The sequence below is a fragment of the Neoarius graeffei genome, chromosome 14, assembly GCF_027579695.1.
Source record: "Neoarius graeffei isolate fNeoGra1 chromosome 14, fNeoGra1.pri, whole genome shotgun sequence".
Classification (NCBI taxonomy): Eukaryota; Metazoa; Chordata; class Actinopteri; order Siluriformes; family Ariidae; genus Neoarius; species Neoarius graeffei.
Genome location: NC_083582.1, coordinates 54263174 through 54283944, shown reverse-complemented (window position 1 = coordinate 54283944; position 20771 = coordinate 54263174). Strand labels below are relative to the sequence as shown.

Below are 20771 nucleotides of genomic sequence, written 5' to 3'. Positions count from 1 at the left end.
ACCGTAGTTTAAAAGTGCACCTAAAGGGGTGTTCACACGGCAACTTTAGCACCGGGGCTGCCCTGGTAGAGCGTTCACACGGTACAAAGTTATACCGGTGTAGCCCCTGAAAGCTGCTTAAACCGGTGCAAATCTAACCCTGCTCGGGAGGTGGTTTAAGAAATTTACTCCAGAGTAAATGCTAGTTTGCGGGGCAGCACCGATATAAAATGGGACGTCTGAACGCTACAGGGGTAGACTCGCTACACGTGAGGAGAGTTGATTACATACGAACATTGCATAATTTGCATCCTGGTATTTTGCGCTTCCAAAATGGCGAATATCAACAACAACAGAACTACGTGTCTTCCAGTGTTGCCAGATTGGGCAGTTTTAAGTGCATTTTGGCGGATTTGAACATATTTTGGGATGGAAAACATCAACAGTATCTGGCAACACTGGTGTCTTCATCCACGTTGTTTTCCCGGCGCTTGGTGATGCCATGACAACCGGGAAAAGGAAGTACATTTTCATGCATGCGCATATTTAATTTCCGCATTATTACTATCTCAAATGATAGTAATAATGATAGGAAATGATAATAATAAAAGGAAATGATATCAAAACTTTATTACTATCAAAGGAAATGATAGTAATAAAGTTTTTGCTACTATTGCACGGTCGCAGAAACTGCCGTGTGACCGCAAGTGGGGCTGCACCGGTGCTAACACGCTTCTCTCTAGTAAGCAGGGTTGTGACGTGTGAACGCTGCGCAAAATTTACACCGGTGTAAGATATGTGAGTGATTCCACGCTTATGGGTACTGAAATGGGGACATGAACTTATTTTTAAAAATTCACCTAAAACCATTTCTTTTTTACCATCAGGTCACAAAACATGTAATCTTTAATGAATGATATGTTAAAAGATAACTTTAATTTTCTGAGATGTAATAAAAACATATTTATATGCCAAAGTCAGAACGTAACAGAAGTGTTGTGGACATATATATTCTCAATTTTAACAATGTAGAATTACTTTTTGAAACATAGGAAGGTGATGTTTTAGCAAATATAATTAATAAACATGTGTAGTAGAATAAACATACACATTCTTTCAATAAGATGAACATGGTATATAGCTAGATTGTAATTAATTTGTAACAGACGCGAGATGGACAATCGTAACAGAAGTAATGTAACAGACATCATTTTGGAACTCATAGGCTTGACTTTGGCATATAAATATGTTTTTATTACATCTCAGAAAATTAAAGTTATCTTTTAACATATCATTCATTAAAGATTACATGTTTTGTGACCTGATGGTAAAAACAAGAAATGGTTTTAGGTGAATTTTTAAAAATAAGTTCATGTCCCCATTTCAGTACCCATAAGTGTGGAATCACTCATATCGCAACAAAATACATCGGTGCAGCGTCGATGCAAATATGTGCCTTGTGAACACCCTATAAGATCTGTTCCCTGGACCACACTTGGAATCAATACCCACTGTCACATTCCACCAAGCAAACTAAACTGCATCCGGAATAAAGGTCAAGTGTGAAAACGCCCTCAGACAGTCTTCTAGTGGCACTATTTATGCTTGAGGGAAAACTGCCTGAGTTAAGAAGCATTATATTCAGTTTCTTGTTTATAACTAGTGACTTTTATGATCAAACCGTCTTGTTAAAGTGAGAATAAGTGTGTGGGGGGGATTATAACAACCCCCCCTGCCCCCCAGCTTCTGCCTGACTGGCTGCTTACTGTGAATGGTGAAAGGAAGGAGCAGTGACTGTAATGGAGGACAGTTGAATAATTTGCTTCATTCGTTCAAAAACAAAAAAGCATTTTGAAGTTTGTTTTACTTTACTGACATTGCATGGCTGGCTGTTTGGTAAATTGCACCCACCACGAGCACTTTTCATCTCATATCGAGTGCAGCATGGAACACCAGCAGGCCCATGAAACCAACGGTGCCTGCCGCCTTCCTGCTCTGTGCGCCCTCCTATTTGCACCTCTATTGATTTTGTTGTTTTTCTCTCTCAATCTTACCTTTCTCTCCCCATCATTCGTCCTCTCCACTTGTTTTATGGAAGGTAAGGAACTTAATAGGAATAGCAAGCATGAGCCTTTTGACCAGGGTCTTTGTAAGGGTGGTGGTGCTGAAAGGGTCGCTGCAGTATAGATTTTTTTTAAAAGCTTGTCCCCTGTGCACCATGTCATTAGCACACAAGTCAGTCGGTGTCCAGGTTTACAAAACCGCGCTGCCTGAAGACCTCTAAACCAGGCTGGGTGAAATCATGGCTCAGTTTAAAGGAAATCAATTGCCTACATTAGCTGTGATTTTTCTTTCATTATACCTGTAGTCTCAAATGAAGTACAGTTTTATTCGGAGTCTATTCTTGGTGTTGTATAATAGGGATGATTTTAAAAGTATGTGACTCCTGAACAACCAGTAGTGAAACCTAAACGCTTCTGAAGCATATAAGTGAGTAAATGGTAAATGCTGTGCTAACAGTTTGTATGGAAGGGGCAGAAAGAGGACTGTGGCTGCTTGGATTTTGTTGCACATGTTCTAATTCAGGCTCACTTCTTTCTTCACAGCATGCAAAAGTTTACTCAACAAAAAATCAGACGGTGTTAAGGTAAGAGATGAAGTTATTGTTAATAGTCATGAGCATTTTGTCTCCTGTAAGATGTTGAAATGATCACAGATTCTTCAGAGTAAAGAGCTACAATACATAATTCATATTCGTACGTATGTGTGGTGGCCTTGGAAAACCCTTCATGATGAAATTTAGACAAGCTTTCCTTTTTTTTTCCTCATGTGGAAGTTAACGTTTTAAAGGCTGGTTACGCCAGAAAGTGAAAAGGGAGAAAATGATGTTTAAGGGCCCGGTCCCACAACACCAATAACTACAACTATGACTATACCTATGCCTGAATTTAGTTCCAGTCTGGAGCAGTCACACCACAACTATAATCCCGACTATAATATCGCTTGGTCCTGACACTCAGGGAAATAAATGCATGTACAGTGGTGCTTGAAAGTTTGTGAACCCTTTAGAATGTTCTATATTTCTGCATAAATATGACCTAAAACATCATCAGATTTTCACACAAGTCCTAAAAGTAGATAAAGAGAACCCCGTTAAACAAACGAGACAAAATATTATACTTGGTCATTTATTTATTGAGGAAAATCATCCAAAATTACATAGCTGTGAGTGGCAAAAGTATGTGAACCTCTCGGATTAGCAGTTAATTTGAAGGTGAAATTAGAGTCGGGTGTTTTCAATCAATGGGATGACAATCAGGTGTGAGTGGGCACCCTGTTTTATTTAAAGAACAGGGATCTATCAAAGTCTGATCTTCACAACACGTTTGTGGAAGTGTATCATGGCACGAACAAAGGAGATTTCTGAGGACCTCAGAAAAAGCATTGTTGATGCTCATCAGGCTGGAAAAGGTTACAAAACCATCTCAAGAGTTTGGACTCCACCAATCCACAGTCAGACAGATTGTGTACAAATGGAGGAAATTCAAGACCATTGTTACCCTCCCGAGGAGTGGTCGACCAACAAAGATCACTCCAAGAGCAAGGCGTGTAATAGTCGGCGAGGTCACAAAGGACCCCAGGGTAACTTCTAAGCAACTGAAGGCCTCTCTCACATTGGCTAATGTTAATATTCATGAGTCCACCATCAGGAGAACACTGAACAACAATGGTGTGCATGGCAGGGTTGCAAGGAGAAAGCCACTGCTCTCCAAAAAGAACATTGCTGCTCATCACCAGTTTTATAAAGATCACGTGGACAAGCCAGAAGGCTATTGGAAAAATATTTTGTGGACAGATGAGACCAAAATAGAACATTATGGTTTAAATGATAAGCGTTATGTTTGGTGAAAGGAAAACATTGCATTCCAGCATAAGAACCTTATCCCATCTGTGAAACATGGTGGAGGTAGTATCATGGTTTGGGCCTGTTTTGCTGTATCTGGGCCAGGGCGGCTTGCCATCATTGATGGAACAATGAATTCTGAATTATAGCAGCGAATTCTAAAGGAAAATGTCAGGACATCTGTCCATGAACTGAATCTCAAGAGAAAGTGGGTCATGCAGCCAGACAACGACCCTAAGCACACAAGTCGTTCTACCAAAGAATGGTTAAAGAAGAATAAAGTTAATCTTTTGGAATGGCCAAGTCAAAGTCCTGACCTTAATCCAGTCGAAATGTTGTGGAAGGACCTGAAGCGAGCAGTTCATGTGAGGAAACCCACCAACATCCCAGAGTTGAAGCTGTTCTGTACGGAGGAACGGGCTAAAATTCCTCCAAGCCGGTGTGCAGGACTGATCAACAGTTACCGGGAACGTTTAGCTGCAGTTATTGCTGCACAAGGGGGTCACACCAGATACTGAAAGCAAAGGTTCACATACTTTTGCCACTCACAGATATGTAATATTGGATCATTTTCCTCAATAAATAAATGACCAAGTATAATATTTTTGTCTCATTTGTTTAACTGGGTTCTCTTTATCTACTTTTAGGACTTGTGTGAAAATCTGATGATGTTTTAGGTCATATTTATGCAGAAATATAGAAAATTCTAAAGGGTTCACAAACTTTTTCAAGCACCACTGTAACTTAGGAATAGTCATGGAAGTTTTTCCAAGTAGTAGCACATTATTCCGGGTCATACTGTACAGCTTGGACTTCAAAACAACTCATGCACACACTCTGGTGGTTGACAAAATACGGATAGGTCACGGACTGCGGAAATATAATAATAAAGGATGCAAAATACGGAGTGGTTACAGATTTTAATACGGCTGCATCACAGATGCTAATCATTTATGGATTGGTCACGGACGTTTCAGTCTATTACAGATTGCTTACCGATTTCATACGGATGATGCATCACGGATAAAAAATTAAGAAATCTAAAACAATTAAATGTTTTGACTGCCGAAGTTCATAATTTAAAATATCTTACCTGCATTTATATGTTTATTAATTTACTAGTGATATTTCACAGAAAATCACATATCTGTGAATAAAAGATTCGTGCTTTGTATTATATATTTTTTTTCTTTTCCGTGAATCCATATTCCATGACTTCATGATGCAACAAGGATGTACAAAGATGCCCGGGGAAAATGGCACATGCTCAGACAATGTCACATGTAAACAGTTACCTGATTGGTCAGATGTTTTATCGGATCGGGTCCAGGCCTGGAAAAATCGCTCCAGAAGCAATCTCACTGATGCGGGTAAACCCAGGCCTGGGCTATAGGTATCGTTATCGGTCTGGTGTGAGCACCAACCGCATAAACTGAAGGGGACCGTTTTATTTATAGTTATTGTTATAGTTGTAGTTATAGTTATTATCCCCTGCTGGCCGAAAAGCCCGAAGGGGGATTAGGTTGTGGCGATTTCCGTCCGTCCGTCCGTCCCTGGATGGGTGCTCACCTCCTGAAATCAACTCCTCTCACAATTTGTGGAGGACTTTCATGAAACTTGGTAAAAGGCATTGTTATATATCGGACTACGTATATTGTAATTTCGTTAAATTGGGTCACATTTTACCAGAGTTACTGTACAGCCCTTGATTAACAAAATTATACTTGGACAATTTCATGAGTGTGTTTTCCTTCTGAAATCAACTCCTCTCACAATTTTTGGAGGAATTTCACGAAACCTGAAGGCCTTGTTATATGCCGGTAGTACGCGTATTGTTATTTTGTTCAATTCGGTCGCATTTTACCAGAGTTGTGGCCCTTGATTAACAACCTTGTGCTTTTACAGTTTCATGAAGGTGTGCTTGCGTCCTGACATCAACTCCTCTCATAATTTTTGGACTAATTTCTCGAAGCTTGGCAAAAGGCCTTGTTATATGACGGTAACGCGCATATTGCGATTTAATTTTGTTTGTGAAAATTTTACCAGAGTTTTGACCCTTGATTAAATAACTTGTACTTTGACAATTTCATGAGGGTGTACGTTCTTCTGAAATCAACTCCTCTTACAATTTATGGAAGAATTTCACCAAACTTGACAGGATTCTTTGGTGTATGTCGGTAATACGCATATTGCAATTTCGTTCAATTCAGTCGCGTTTTACCAGAGTTATGGCAGAGTTGCCAGCGAGGGATACTGTGCTCTCAGAGCACTCGTCAGTACTGTGGCACCGGGCCTCATCAGACACACTGACTTTTTATCTCCGCATTTGCTAAACTGGATAGTTATGCGACAAAAGTATCAAGAAGCTGTTTTATTTGGTTGTTTTTGTTTATTGTTAGAATTCAGGCACAAGAACATCTGACAGATTTTCCCAGACCACCTCGTATACGAACAAAAAAAATTCCTGTAAACATTTTAAGACTTTTACAGATTTAAAACTAGTTGTAATGGAGGATGATTAAAATCCTATATGCATATAGGATATAAATAATATTTTACGGACTGATGATTCGATCAGTGTAACGTTTTTATGGTTATGTTTATTCTTCCCTCATTTTAAGAATACACGGCCGGTATTGCCTACGTTTACGGTTCTAAATATACTTTTTGCCCACACAGGATGTTCATCAAAAAGTTTAGTAACACATGCCCCTGTCAGTGTAATAATTCAGTGTGCATTATATCCCATGACCATCATATCCCATGTCCTCCATCAGTCTGAATGGGAAACTGTTGTATGTCTCCTCTCTGCTGCAGCCCCAGACAAACAACACTAAAAACAGTGTAGTGAGTGCTGTAGTGAGTGCCCTGAAGGAGAGCAACATGGCCTCCTCTACACCAATGGTACCTTAATCTGCATTTAACAGCCCTTCGGCTTATTCCCAGTGTGCTGTGCTGTAGATGTCCATAGATCATCCAAATGTTAGTTTGTTTTAGGTCCACCTGCATCCTGTTATGCAATCCTGCTGTACATTTTTGTGGTGTTCATTTCTTTTGTAAGCATGCCAGTATTTAAGCTTGGTTTGGTATGGCTTCTCATGTCCTCCTATTCTCTTCTCACCCCGATGTAGACCATATGGGTATAAGCTCGCATGGCAGCTTAGCTCACTCGTTCTAACTAATCCATACACGGATTTTATTTTTTTTTTAAGCCACATCTAGAAGTTGGATAATTAAAGGGGAACAGAGGGCAATATATAGAGTAAATATAACAATAAAACACACATTAACCAACCTTATTCAAGACTTACAAAAGTTTTTTGTTCTAAGGTTGGAAAGTTATCGTGTTTTGAAAGTAGCTCGAGCAAACTATTTCCGCAGTTTGAACAGCCCGCCATGATATTAATTTTATCCAATCAGAATGCACGTTCGTTTTCTCTGCGTAACACTCATGACGTATGTATGTGCCCAGTTGTGTTGGCTCATTGAGGTTGGGACTAGCACGTGTGAATCGGAAAGTAGGATGAATTGTAAGTGATCGGCTACACAATGCCACAGTGTGTTGCTTTCGGGTGTAATAATACATAATAAATACCTGTTTCTGCCTCTTGCGACGATTTCGCAAGTCCACGGGTGGCGCCTATCTCATTGCAGCAAATAAATTCTGCTGGACTCGTGAGCAACTCCACGTTACATTTTCCGCACGAGCACCACGCCATGTCACCTGCACGCAGACGCTCTGCCCCACGCTCGCCATGCCCATGGTCAGCATCAGTCTCATCCTCGCCGTCATCCGAGCTTTCTTCTCTTCTTTCTTCATCACCGGAGTCGAGAGTACCTCTCCTAGGTTCAAACTGGTACCCTTCTAAGCCATAGCCTGCTTGCAGTGTGTCTTGCGGGATCTCTTCGTATGATTCGACAGAGCTTTCACTTGATGCGCCCGACGCCATGATTACACGCTTCTCTCCTAGCGCAGTGGGTAGGGCTGATGTCACGGTCTTTTAAAAATGGCGACTCTTGTGCCGTTTAGCGTACCGACTATTATATTTACAATTACCAAGATATTTCGTTGTTTTCTAGTATATACATTTGATAGAATACTTAAGAATACGTTACTTTGTCACATCAGCAACTGTATATATTATATTTGGTACCCCTTTAAAGTGTTGTTTCAGGACTGTATTGCAAACGTGCAGTAACGGTCACCGCTGCAGTTTTGACACATTTGATAAGGAAACAAGGGCACCTGGAGAATGAGTTACTCCGTATTATTGTCGTCATAAAATGTAAGAGCCAATCACATTCTAATATGCAAATACAGCACTGGTTTATCAGGGGAGGGTGTGGAGGTGTGGATGCATTTCCAATTTGCATATCCACCTTATCTGGATTTCTTGATTTTAGGGTTTACACACACCTTAAAAAAAAAAAAGTACCCTAAAAGAGTGCACAAGCTTTTGTGCGCCTGCACTGCTTTGTGCAAATCAGTTTTATGTCTGATTCAGTAATAAGTCCTCAACGCTACCTTTGGATGACTCTTAAGTAAATATCCCCATGTGTATTTACTTCTGACTTCCAAAGTTTTCACATGATGTGGTCACTCCGTGTCCTGTAGCAAATCTCCTCCATCGCCAGGCTCACTGGGAATTGGTGTGTAATGGAAGTTTTCTGTCAGATAGATAAATGAAGAAGAGGATAAAGTTCACGGTGTGCTGTCACCAGAAAGGTTAATTTGGGGCTAGAAGAGGCTGAAGGAACATAAACCACCTTTCAGTGAATGCAGTTTCCCTGCTAGAAAGCAAACATGAGATGAGAGCAGTGCACCCTGCAGGGTCAGGCAGAAGAGCGCGAATTGACACTTGAAATGGTCTGTGCTTGTACATGCTGCCCAGAGAGCTGAGCAGTGAAATCCTGGGACCTCCAACGTGCACCATTAAAGCACACCATTAACCTCTCGCTCACTAGAGGTCTGCTGAACACCGTCGCAGGACTGACAACAGATAGTCAGGGCTGAAACATCAAAGTCCCTTCCACACCAGAATCTGGTCTTCCCAGGCAGTTTCCTGTCCCAGTACTAACCAGCTCTTTGAGGCGCATGGGTGCGGCGCTGATCTCCGTTTCCATAGCCCTCGGCCTCTCGGTTATACAGCTAGGGTTACGGTGGGGTGGGGGGTTAGTCCTCTGGTAACCACGAGAGTTTGACTTCCCTATTCACATCTGTATTGCAGCATGCCTTGCCAGATAGCAGTAGGTACCATTTTTATGATGGTCTTTGTTATGACCCGACTGTGAGTAGAACTCACGGTCGAGAGGCGGACATGCTAACCACTAGGCCAGCTCGCGGTAGGGCTGAAACATACAACATATTTATTAGAGCAGGCTTTAGCGGGGGGGAAAAAATGTAAGTCTTGCACGGTACAGTGACATTCCATGCAAGAAGGAGTTGATTCTTTTCTTGTATTGGTTTTGGAATGCAGTCTTTAAAAATCTGTCATGTTTTTATAAATGTGATATAAAAGCTCATTCACCATGCAGGTGTTGCATCACCATTACTTAGTTTGTCTTGTGAGCATGCATTCTATTCTGGACAATAAAGGCATGTCGTCGTCATCGGTGTTTAATTGTATTATGCGTTTATCTTTTTGGTAAAAGGTGACAAAGTTATAATTGTTCTTTCCTGTTGTAAATCCTACAGGAGCCACAGACTACAGTAGTGCACAACCCAGCAGATGGTACCAAGGTTAGTCCTTCTGGTGGATATGTTTCACCACTGTGGAGCAGGGAATAAGTGAAAGGATAAGTTTTATTATTCTGTCCACATTCACTGGATATAAGCAATCGTGCGCTCTGATGGCCTAGTAGTAGAGGAGCCAATCAGCTCATATGCCGTGAGTAGAGAAAAACAAAATGGTAGAGCGTTTTGCTGAACCAACCGAGGACGAAATTAAAAACTACTTGAAAACAAAACCCCCAAAATGCAAAAACAAGCAAGAAAATTATGGAATGAAAGTATTTGATGGTGAGAATGTTTTGTTCTTTTTTTTTCCCCAGAATTATTATTATTATTATTATTATTATTATTATTATTGCATTTTTCACAAATTGCTCCTGTTATTTTGCTGGTTTGCTTACATTCTTCATCTTTAAGAATTAAAATTTGTTGGAAATTTTTTAGACTGGTTTAAAAGCTGGGCGGCACGGTGGTGTAGTGGTTAGCACTGTCGCCTCACAGCAAGAAGGTCCGGGTTCGAGCCCCGTGGCTGGCGAGGGCCTTTCTGTGCGGAGTTTGCATGTTCTCCCCGTGTCCACGTGGGTTTCCTCCGGGTGTTCCGGTTTCCCCCACAGTCCAAAGACATGCAGGTTAGGTTAACTGGTGACTCTAAATTGACCGTAGGTGTGAATGTGAGTGTGAATGGTTGTCTGTGTCTATGTGTCAGCCCTGTGATGACCTGGCGACTTGTCCAGGGTGTACCCCGCCTTTCGCTCGTAGTCAGCTGGGATAGGCTCCAGCTTGCCTGCGACCCTGTAGAACAGGATAAAGCGGCTAGAGATAATGAGATGAGATGAGATGAGGTTTAAAAGCTCAAAGAAGTTTGAAAATTACATAACTGAAATGTCCAAGGAAGAATTAAATTTATGTCTAAAGCTATTCTATACTAGAGGTCTGCGTGGGACAGAATTTTCAGTCTCGCTCCCGCCCACTCCTGCATTGTGCAGTCCCGCTCCCGCAAAGAATTATGATTTTCAGTCCCGCTCCCGCCCGCGCCTGCCATACTTTGTCCCGCTCCCGCCCACAAATCCCGCATGATGCAGACGTTCGCGTTATTTCTCACGAAAGTTCTTGTCATTGGCTTGGGGAATTAAACATGCTGAGCTTAGCTGAGCTCTCCACTGACCGATCCTTCACCTAGCGCACGTAGCGAGCGTGCGCGTTGCCAGGCGGCATGCGCAGCTGAGGCTTTACAGAGATGCCCAACACACCTACCAAAATCTACAGTGGATATTAAGAATATTGTACATTGCACATAGCTTATATGTCACTCCTCACATTTACATTCTAGGAAATACAAGTAGGCCTATAAGAAATTAATATAATTTAAAGACAGCGTGATGGTGCCACGCCCCCTACTTGCATGGCGATTCAGGCCTGATGTACCTGATTTATGGCCGTTGTATGTCAGAACCTTTTGGCACTTATCACAACAAGCAAAGGGCAGCTGATTTCCCTCTGCGTCGTACACGAGTGAGAACGACTTCCAAATGTCTGATTTCAGGACTCTTGACTTTTTAACGGTAAATGTACCTCTTTTTAAAGCAGCACTTACTTCTGAAGCACTGTGAGCTTCACTAGAGGAGCTCTGCTCTTCTGCCATGATCGGAGATCTCAAACACGGAAGAGCGGAAAGGAATCGGAAACATACGCGAGATTAGACCACATCCGCAAATTTAGGCATCTTAAAATGTTTTTATTAATGCCAAATAAAATATCCAGCACAAATTATATACGATAGACATAAATTAATAATTTATAAATTTTATTTTAAACACGTTTTTAGTTAGCGGGACTGCAGCTTATCACCTCTCCCGCCCGCTCCCGCATTGTGCACTCCCGCCTGCGCCTGCAATGAGCTTTAAAAATTTGTCCCGTGCCGCACTGCTTTGCGTCGGGTCCCGCGGGACTCCCGCGGGAGTGCAGGGCTCTATTCTATACCTCAGCAAGACGGCACTTTCTTCAAAAACAAAACACTAAAGTCAACTCGTGCCGCCATGGATAGGTTTTTCAGAAGTCCGCCAAAGTGGAAATTATTTTGTCGGACATTTTGTATAAAGTTTTTCTCATCTCATCTCATTATCTCTAGCCGCTTTATCCTTCTACAGGGTCGCAGGCAAACTGGAGCCTATCCCAGCTGACTACGGGCGAAAGGCGGGGTACACCCTGGACAAGTCGCCAGGTCATCACAGGGCTGACACATAGACACAGACAACCATTCACACTCACACCTACGGTCAATTTAGAGTCACCAGTTAACCTAACCTGCATGTCTTTGGACTGTGGGGGAAACCGGAGCACCCGGAGGAAACCCACGTGGACACGGGGAGAACATGCAAACTCCACACAGAAGAGCCCTCGCCGGCCCCGGGGCTCGAACCCAGGACCTTCTTGCTGTGAGGCGACAGCGCTAACCACTACACCACCGTGCCGCCCCTGTATAAAATTTTTATTTATTGAATTTGCTAAAAAATAAAACTGCTCTGTTTCTCAAAATCCAGTGAATGTGGATAGAATAAAACATTATTCCACTCAGTCTCGTCGTACATGAGCTGATAGCCGACGAGGCACATAGTGCGTAGTATCAGCTCATGTACGATTCGATTTTGTGGAAAAATTGTTCAATATGGGAGTCAGTGGCATGTTTTAGGAGGAAAAGGACCTTTGCACACACTAGGATGTTACCATCTTGTAAATTTCATGTTCTAATGTTGCCTACTCTGTTTGGTTCTTGGGATCTTTTCTCTGTCAACGACTGTCCGCAGGGCTCCATGGAGAGCTGCAACACCAACGAGGAAGAGGATATGAAAGGTAGGAAAGGTACACAACCCTTCCTCTCCTCTTTTCGGCATGCCTCCAGGACTGTGGCCTCATGATGATCAGTGATGTTGTAATATTAGGAATCTCTCTCCTTGTCAAGCCGTTCCATCACCACCGTATCCATTTGAAACGGTTAATTTGTCACACACACTGATGGTTAGCCCTAAAAGCCTGTAATAAAGCAGTTTATTTCTGAGTTAAACGATCACACGGTTGTCATGCATAACTGACGCATTAAGTAAAATGAAGCTATATAACTGGGCAGACAGGAGAGAGATGAAAGTAAGTATTGTGAAGGTAGATCAAAATGTGCATTAATGCATAAGGAATGCTGATACGCATGATTGTGGCACTAGTGAATAAATCAGCTTTGTGAGAAGTAATATCTCATGGAAACTTGATTGAGTTTATACACTCGTACAAATCATCTGCATTTCTGTCTGCTTTTTTGTGGGAGGGTTTTCTCTATCCGTCTGTATGTATATGGTAAATGGATGGGTGTGTGTGTGTGTGTGTGTTCTTGAATCTGTTAGCTGGTGTGACCCTTTATTAGCATGCTTTGTAAGAACTTGGTCATGGTTCTCTGCAAAGGCTAAAACTCCACTGCCGAGGCTTCCTTCCCTCATTTCCTCTCCTTAGTTACCTCTAACCTGAAGAGCATCTTATCTTCTCAGCCATATCAGTGGCATGATTGAGGTGATGAGGACAGGAAATTGGAGAGGAGGCTCAAGGAAAGGTTTCACCGGGTTCATGGCTGTGATTACTAACATTGCTGCATCATGCCACAGCCAGCTAGACGCCGTGACTTCAGTAGTGCTAGCTCACGCTGATAGAGCGAGCTGTGCATAGAGGCGGATACGCTGATGCGATTGCCATGGAGTCCCATTGGCTATTTAGACCGTCTGTGTGTCGTTATTAGGCCAAGGCTGAATTAATAGAACCATTTTATCTAGACGCATCCTCCTCCAGCTGCACCTGATGAACATAATGTTGCTGTAATATTGATAATCATGCAGCAGAGTGAGTGTGTGTTGGTGTGTTTTTCCCCCGGTGGTGTGCGTTGCGCTGGTTTTGGGGCCATGCCAGTGGAGAGTGCTCAGGGGGCCAGCAGTGACAGTGCGGTGATGAGTCAGTGCAGTGCCGGGGACGAGCCGCCCGCTCTGGTGGCATCACCACAGTGTCCACCAGCCAGTAAGTCACAATCCTCTGCTGCCATGCGGCATCTTTTGCCCCTTTCCTCTAATCCTCCAGACTTTTTCCACCCCTGTGGTCAGTGTGCGTAGTCGTCCAGTGACTACTCGGAGCATTTGCAGCCACTCCATCTCCACCGATCAGTTCCCTCTCGATTCAGGCTGTTTGTTGTGCTCTTCTTTTACTTTTTATTTTAGGCCCCTTCGGTCTCCTCTGCTCCTTCGACCTCTTTTTTGAACATCTGTGATCTCTCTTTTCCTTTTGTCCTTACCTGCTTCACTGGATGATTTTCGAGCCCATAGCTATTTTTCCTGTTTGACTTCACTCAGAAGTCAGAGCTTCTCTTCCTTCAGGCACCTTGTACCCCATTCGCACCCTTTTTAGACAGATCTATGACTGTGTATGGCTGTCTGCCGTGTATTTTTGCCACAGGGTAGCACTTTAAGTTGCTTGTCTTCATGGTTGATGTGATGTCACTCTGCCTGTGCTGTTTAGTGCTGCTTTAAGCGAATCAAATTCATCTTTAGAGTATCAATAATGCATTATGATCTCCAACACACCATCTTTTTACTCTGAAACTCAACTCTTTGCCTCTGTAGAAAGAGGAAAACAAGACCATTTACAGGTAGGAGGTATTTGTTATAATACGGATGCTTGTTTACGTTTCTATGTGACATAACTACATAGTTTTAAGGAACATTTTCTTCATACGATAGTCTTGAAAGCCTCGGAGCTTTACAATTAGTGCTCAGTGTAAATACTGGATCCGTGAAGTTAAAATGGAAATCTTTGTTGCCTTTTGGGGTTTAAGATAAAGTGGTGAGTATGAGACAAAAGGGCAGAGTGGCATATCTTTATTTCTAGACTTTAATCATTTTGCATAATAAGAACTTAGTGACTTATTTTTTTTAAACCATGATTGAATTCATGATTGAATGCTTCAAGGCTTACAGTAGAATTACAGACAAAAGAAAAGCAAAATTAAAAATTCCAGTTGCGTGACCGTTCTAGAAAGGTTTATTAGCATCAAACTGAAGAAACTTGGCATTGGAGATAAAAATGTGTGGCGGTCTGGGAAAACCATCTGATGATACGGCAATCAGCTAAAAAAGACGTCCGATTTATTTATTTTTTTCTGCCTCTGACATATTTTTAGATACGTCTCCGCCTAATTTTTAGATACAACTTGGTTTTTCATTAGAAGTTTTTTATATATATATATATATATATATATATATATATATATATATATATATATATATATAGTGCTGTCAAGCAATTAAAATATTTAATCGCGATTAATGTCGCGACTGTCATAGTTAACTCGCGATTAATCGCAATTTAATCGCACATTTTTGTCACATGATAAAACATTCTAATTCTCTTACCAGCATAAAAAAGTGAATGGGCTTGTTTTGTACCAATGTTTTTTTTTATTGCAAAGCATAACATGTCTTGACACAGCCACTACAAAGTGAAACCTAAGCTGAGCACCGTGGCTCTTCGTCCCGAGGCTAGCAAGAGAACCATGAGTGAAGTGATCTACTGCTTGAGTTAGTCTACAACTCTAATCCGAGAGAGAGGTTACACAGTGACGGTAGGCTTGACATGCTTGATTATAATATAAAGTACACTATTATATTAACTTTAAGTTGTTCGTTGATAAATATTGCATTGAATCTGATCTTTACTGTTTCAGCTCACTGAACACATTTTGTACTTTTACACTTTCTGCCTGTTGATGCGTCGCGCTGTCCAGTCAGAGGCGGCCAAATTTGCATATTACAGGAAGGATTTCTGGGATAGCATCGAGTTTACAGTTCAGAGGGATCTGGCTTCTTTAGACGCTGTCTTCTTAAAACTGAATAAATATTTAAAAAGAGCCAAATGAGCCAGTCTTTTGAACGGCTCTTTTCAAAGAATGAATCACAAAGATGCGGATCCCATCAAAGAGCCATAAATCTCATCTCTACTAGCGCGCCCTGCCCGCGCTGGTTCTTTGGGGGAAGAGGGCAGAGGACTCTGGCTGTGCGGGGCATTACGGTCTAGCTGCTATCGTTTTTCTAAGCAAAGTCTCTGTTCCAAGTTCCTGGCAGTTTCAAAAGCTTATGAAAAACCTGCATCATGTCACAGAGCGTTAATCTCGCGATAAAAAAAAATTATCGCCGTTAAAATTGAGTCAAGTTAACGCGTTAATAACGCGACATTTTTGACAGCACTAATATATATATAAAATCATTGATCTCATGTAGTATTACTTTTTGTATTTATGAATTATTTTGTACTTAGGTTTTGTATTTTTTATTATTCTGTATTTTTCTGCCCTTTTTAGTTTCATATTTTCATTGTAACATAGGATGTATTTATCTTATGCAGTAAAGACATTATTATTTTACCTCAAGAAATCAAAAATGCATTTCACCAAAACAACGTGAAAGTATTTTATTTAGTTTTTAAAATTTTTTCTAGGTTTCCAGCAAAGATCACGTTGTGTATAGAGCCAGTTTATTAAATGAGGTGATTTTAAAAACAGTCTGCATAAATATATCAAAAACCTTGCTAGTGTGGTAAGTGTGACTTCCTCAAACTGTGAATATCACGCTTTGATCAAATTGTTGCGTAGCTACCTGCAGTAGCACACTGGATACAGATCAGTTCAGCTTATAATCTGAAACATCCTGTCAAAGTGTCTGAGATGGTCCTGCTTAACCTGCGAGATAAATAGTTCAGTTCAGGGAAGCCTGTAGTTTCTACACCTCCAAACAAATAGAACAAAATATTGAGATTTCATTCAAGCTCAGCTGAAAAATTGAGTACATGTGGATTTATGTAAAGCTACTTTCTGACATTGTACACCGATCAGCCATAAAGTTAAAAACACTGACCGGTAAAGTGAATTACGCTACCCTTCAAAAGTTTGGGGTCACCCAGACAATTTTGTGTTTTCCATGAAAAGTCACACTTTTATTTACCACCATAAGTTGTAAAATGAATAGAAAATGTAGTCAAGCCATTTTTCTGGCCATTTTGAGCATTTAATCGACCCCACAAATGTGATGCTCCAGAAACTCAATCTGCTCAAAGGAAGGTCAGTTTTATAGCTTCTCTAAAGAGCTCAACTGTTTTCAGCTGTGCTAACAAGGGTTTTCTAATCCTCCATTAGCCTTCTGAGGCAATGAGCAAACACATTGTACCATTAGAACACTGGAGTGAGAGTTGCTGGAAATGGGCCTCTATACACCTATGGAGATATTGCACCAAAAACCAGACATTTGCAGCTAGAATAGTCATTTACCACATTAGCAATGTATAGAGTGGATTTCTGATTAGTTTAAAGTGATCTTCATTGAAAAGAACAGTGCTTTTCTTTCAAAAATAAGGACATTTCAAAGTGACCCCAAACTTTTGAACAGTAGTGTACATTGATTTATGTTGTTACAATTGCAGCTGTCAAGGGGTGGGATATATTTGGCAGCAAGAGAACAGTCAGTTCTTGAAGTTGATGTGTTGGAAGCAGGAAGAATAGGCAAGCGTAAGGATCTGAGCGACTTTGACAAGGGCCAAATTGTGATGGCTGGATGACTGGGTCTGAGCGTCTCCAAAATGGCACATCTTGTAGGATGTTCCCGGTATTCAGTGGTTATTACCGACCAAAAGGGGTCCAAGGAAGGACAACCAGTGAACCAGAGACAGGGTCATGGGTGTCAAAGACTCATTGATTTGCATAGGGAATGAATGCTAGTCCATATGGTCCAATCCCACAGAAGAGTTGCTGTAGCACAAACCACTGAAAAAGTTAATGCTGTCACCTTTCTGTTTTAGACAGCGTTAACTTCTTCAGCGGTTTGTACTACAGTCGCTCTTCTGTAGGATTGGACCATATGGACACCCATGACCATGTCGCCGGTTCACCAGTTGTCCTTCCTTGGACCCCTTTTGGTAGGCACTAACCACTGCATACCGGAACATCCTATAAGATGTGCCATTTTGGAGATGCTCAGGTGGTGTTTACATTAGACCGTATCCGTCTCGTTTTCGTCGTGGATGCACTGTCCGTTCACGTTAAAACACCGGGAAACGACTCCACAGGCGGAACAACTTGAATCCGCCAGGGCCCACGTATTCAACCCAGTTCTATCTGATCCGGTGCTGTGTAAACATTGAGATACGAGGAAACGCTGTGCTGAGCTCTAGCTGACGTCGTCATTGGACAACGTCACTGTGACATCCACCTTCCTGATTCGCTGGCGTTGTTCATGCCACGTTGGTCATGTGACGCGACTGCTGAAAAACGGCGCGGACTTCACTTCCTGCTATTGTTTCCGCCTTGTATCACCTTTTTGTTTTTCATTAAAGAGTATAAAAGTATGAATATAATGCTTTGCTTTGTCATTCTTAATGTTGTTCATGGTAAGATGCAAATACTGCCCATTGTGTAGTTATGATTGTCTTTAGGCTCGCCATCCTTCCACTTGCAAGTGGTGAGTGACTTGCGCATGCCCGATATGCACTGGGATCACACACACAGCGGCTCAGTCCCGAATCACTGCTCATGCGCTTCACTCGCGCGCTCTGTGAGCTGCGCAGGGCCGGAGTGCCCACCCTCCAGAGGGCACTCGCTGTTCAGGGCGGAGTGATTTGGAGCGCAGCCGCTGAGGAGGAAGCGCTGAGCCGCACTGACACATTTCAACTTGCGTGCCGTCTAATTAGTCATGTGATTAGCGTATCCGTGTATTGGCATTGCTGTGTGCACGCGAATCGTGTATTGCCGTTGCTGTGTGCACGCGAATCGTTTTAAAAACGTTAATCTGATGATCCGCTGGTACGGTCTAATGTAAACACCACCTCAGACCCAGTCATTCAGCCATCACAATTTGGCCCTTGTCAAAGTCGCTCAGATTCTTATGCTTGCCCATTTTTCCTGCTTCCAACACATCAACTTCGAGAACTGACTGTTCTCTTGCTGCCTAATATATCCCACCCCTTGACAGGTGCCATTGTAACAATATAAATCAATGTAATTCACTTCACCGGTCAGTGTTTTTAATTTTATGGCTGATTTAGTGTATATTGCCAAAAGCACTCTACGAATTGAATTGAGTTGAGTTGAATTGAATTGAATTGAACTGTATGCAGCAGAGCAGCAAAGATTACATATTTAAAGCAAATTGTACTAGAAGTATATAACACATTCTCCATCCTCCAGTCTTATCCTTTCAATTTTTTCCCTTTTCTGTCCTTTTTTTTTGGTGTAAATTTAACTTTTTTTTTTATTATTTTATTGCCTTTAATAAGTAAGAAAGCTGATTAAAGAACTTCCTCCTTCTGCTGTGTTACCAAGACGTCGCCATTCACATATGGGCTGCACGATATTGATCGATTATACAATACAGTGTGATTGAAATCCCTTGCAAAATGTGAAGGAAACTGTTGATGCATAACAGTTGAAAAATGGCCTGCATTCATTTAAACGTTGGTGTGTTTTTTTTTTTGTTTGTTTTGTTTTTTTTTAATGGCCTTACCAACGCCACAATGAAATTTGTCAGAACAGACAGAAAACGTATCTGGAACGTCAGAGGTCTGTCAGAGTGCATCTGCAATATCGGTGTTTGTAAAAACAAATATGAATATTGTGCAGTCTTATCATGCTGTATCCCCCCCCCCCCCCCCCCCCCCCAATCTCCTGTTTTTCACTTTTTATAATTAAGCTTTATTCAGAATTTTCATTAACCTTTTATGTTTTTCTCCACTGATTTGTTCTGTTGTTCATGATCTGTAAGCGCCTTTGGCTATGGTGGATTAATAATGCATTGCTTTGTACTGTGTGCTTCTAATGATGGAGTATTTGGTGTCCTGTGTCACATGGCTTGCAGTAACCCGAGGCAGACTACATTCTATTAAATGCTTTGGCCTGCTGCTGATTTTGCATGTTATAACCAATGTGGGCGCGGGTCCTTTGCATATCCTGTGCTGTCACCAGAGTGGCGTTGTGGTCCATGTTGTGTGTTGCAGCTGTGGTGCATGACATAAAGCGCATGGCGTGGAACAGTTCAGGACATGCCTCGTGCCCAGAGTTAGAGCGTGCTCAGTCTGTTCCTCATGCCTCAGCTCAGGGGGGCAGGAGTGTGACCACAGCCCAGTGTAAGTGCTTCAGATGGTTCAGGACAGACGTACATGTACAGAGTATGCCTGTTGACACACTGAGGGTGTAGGACTACTTCTGTCATACGAGGAGAAGAGACTGACTCATGTTAAAGAGGCAACAGAATTTTTAAAAAGCAGGATTTGTACACATGTACTAATTCACATGTACTGTATACACACACAATCTCCAAGCTATAGTGGAACGCTGAGTTACCAGTGACTTTTGTCATGAGACGCGTTCAAAATCCCTCTTCATTCCTTCTTTTTTTTTTTCCCCTTTTCTTATTTGCTATGTAGCTCGTAAGCAAGAGATTATCAAGATCACTGAGCAGCTAATCGAGGCTGTGAACAATGGAGACTTTGAGGCTTACACGTAAGTGAGACACGAACCCAGTGACTCATACAATCCCGAACAGACGTGACGTCTGACAGTATTGTGCAAATTTGAGGAATAGAAAGTGTTTAAATGTCTTTTAGGAGAATCTGTGACCCTGGCTTGACTTCATTTGAGCCTGAAGCTCTGGGTAACCTGGTGGAAGGGATGGATTTCCACAAGTTTTACTTTGAGAACTGTAAGTTTGAATATTTCATAATTCTATCTTTTTTTTTAAGTTGGTAGCTATAAATGGGAAAAAAAAAATCAGCTTTCATCATTTTCATTGCCTCATATGTGAAAATGGTTGTGCCTGATCTAGTGTTGAGTAAGAACAATAAGCCAGTGCACACCACGATCCTGAACCCCCACGTGCACCTGATTGGAGAGGATGCAGCGTGTATCGCCTACATCCGCCTGACGCAGTACATCGACAGTCAGGGCCGCCCGCGTACCTGCCAGTCCGAGGAGACGCGCGTGTGGCACCGTCGTGATGCTAAGTGGCTCAATGTGCACTTCCACTGCTCAGGAGCACCAGCTGCACCCTTACAGTGAAGCTTGCAGGGCAAAGGCATGCACACTCACTCGCA

General features: G+C 41.9%; 1 protein-coding gene across 13 annotated transcripts in view; it reads left to right on the top strand.

The window, feature by feature from the left end:
• The window catches only part of camk2g1 (calcium/calmodulin-dependent protein kinase (CaM kinase) II gamma 1), a 179247-nt gene that overhangs the window by 155799 nt on the left and 2677 nt on the right, over positions 1-20771 (top strand). For 2 of the 13 annotated variants that reach the window (XM_060940034.1, XM_060940032.1), the window contains 9 exons: positions 2586-2626; positions 6701-6787; positions 9579-9623; positions 12419-12473; positions 13560-13664; positions 19677-19805; positions 20106-20181; positions 20286-20380; positions 20504-20752. In XM_060940034.1, coding sequence (XP_060796017.1) covers positions 2586-2626; positions 6701-6787; positions 9579-9623; positions 12419-12473; positions 13560-13664; positions 19677-19805; positions 20106-20181; positions 20286-20380; positions 20504-20736 — 866 coding nt within the window. In that variant the 3' untranslated portion in view covers positions 20737-20752. The remainder of the gene's footprint in view (positions 1-2585; positions 2627-6700; positions 6788-9578; positions 9624-12418; positions 12474-13559; positions 13665-19676; positions 19806-20105; positions 20182-20285; positions 20381-20503; positions 20753-20771) is intronic. The other 11 variants (XM_060940037.1, XM_060940035.1, XM_060940038.1 and 8 more) reach the window with 6 other exon arrangements.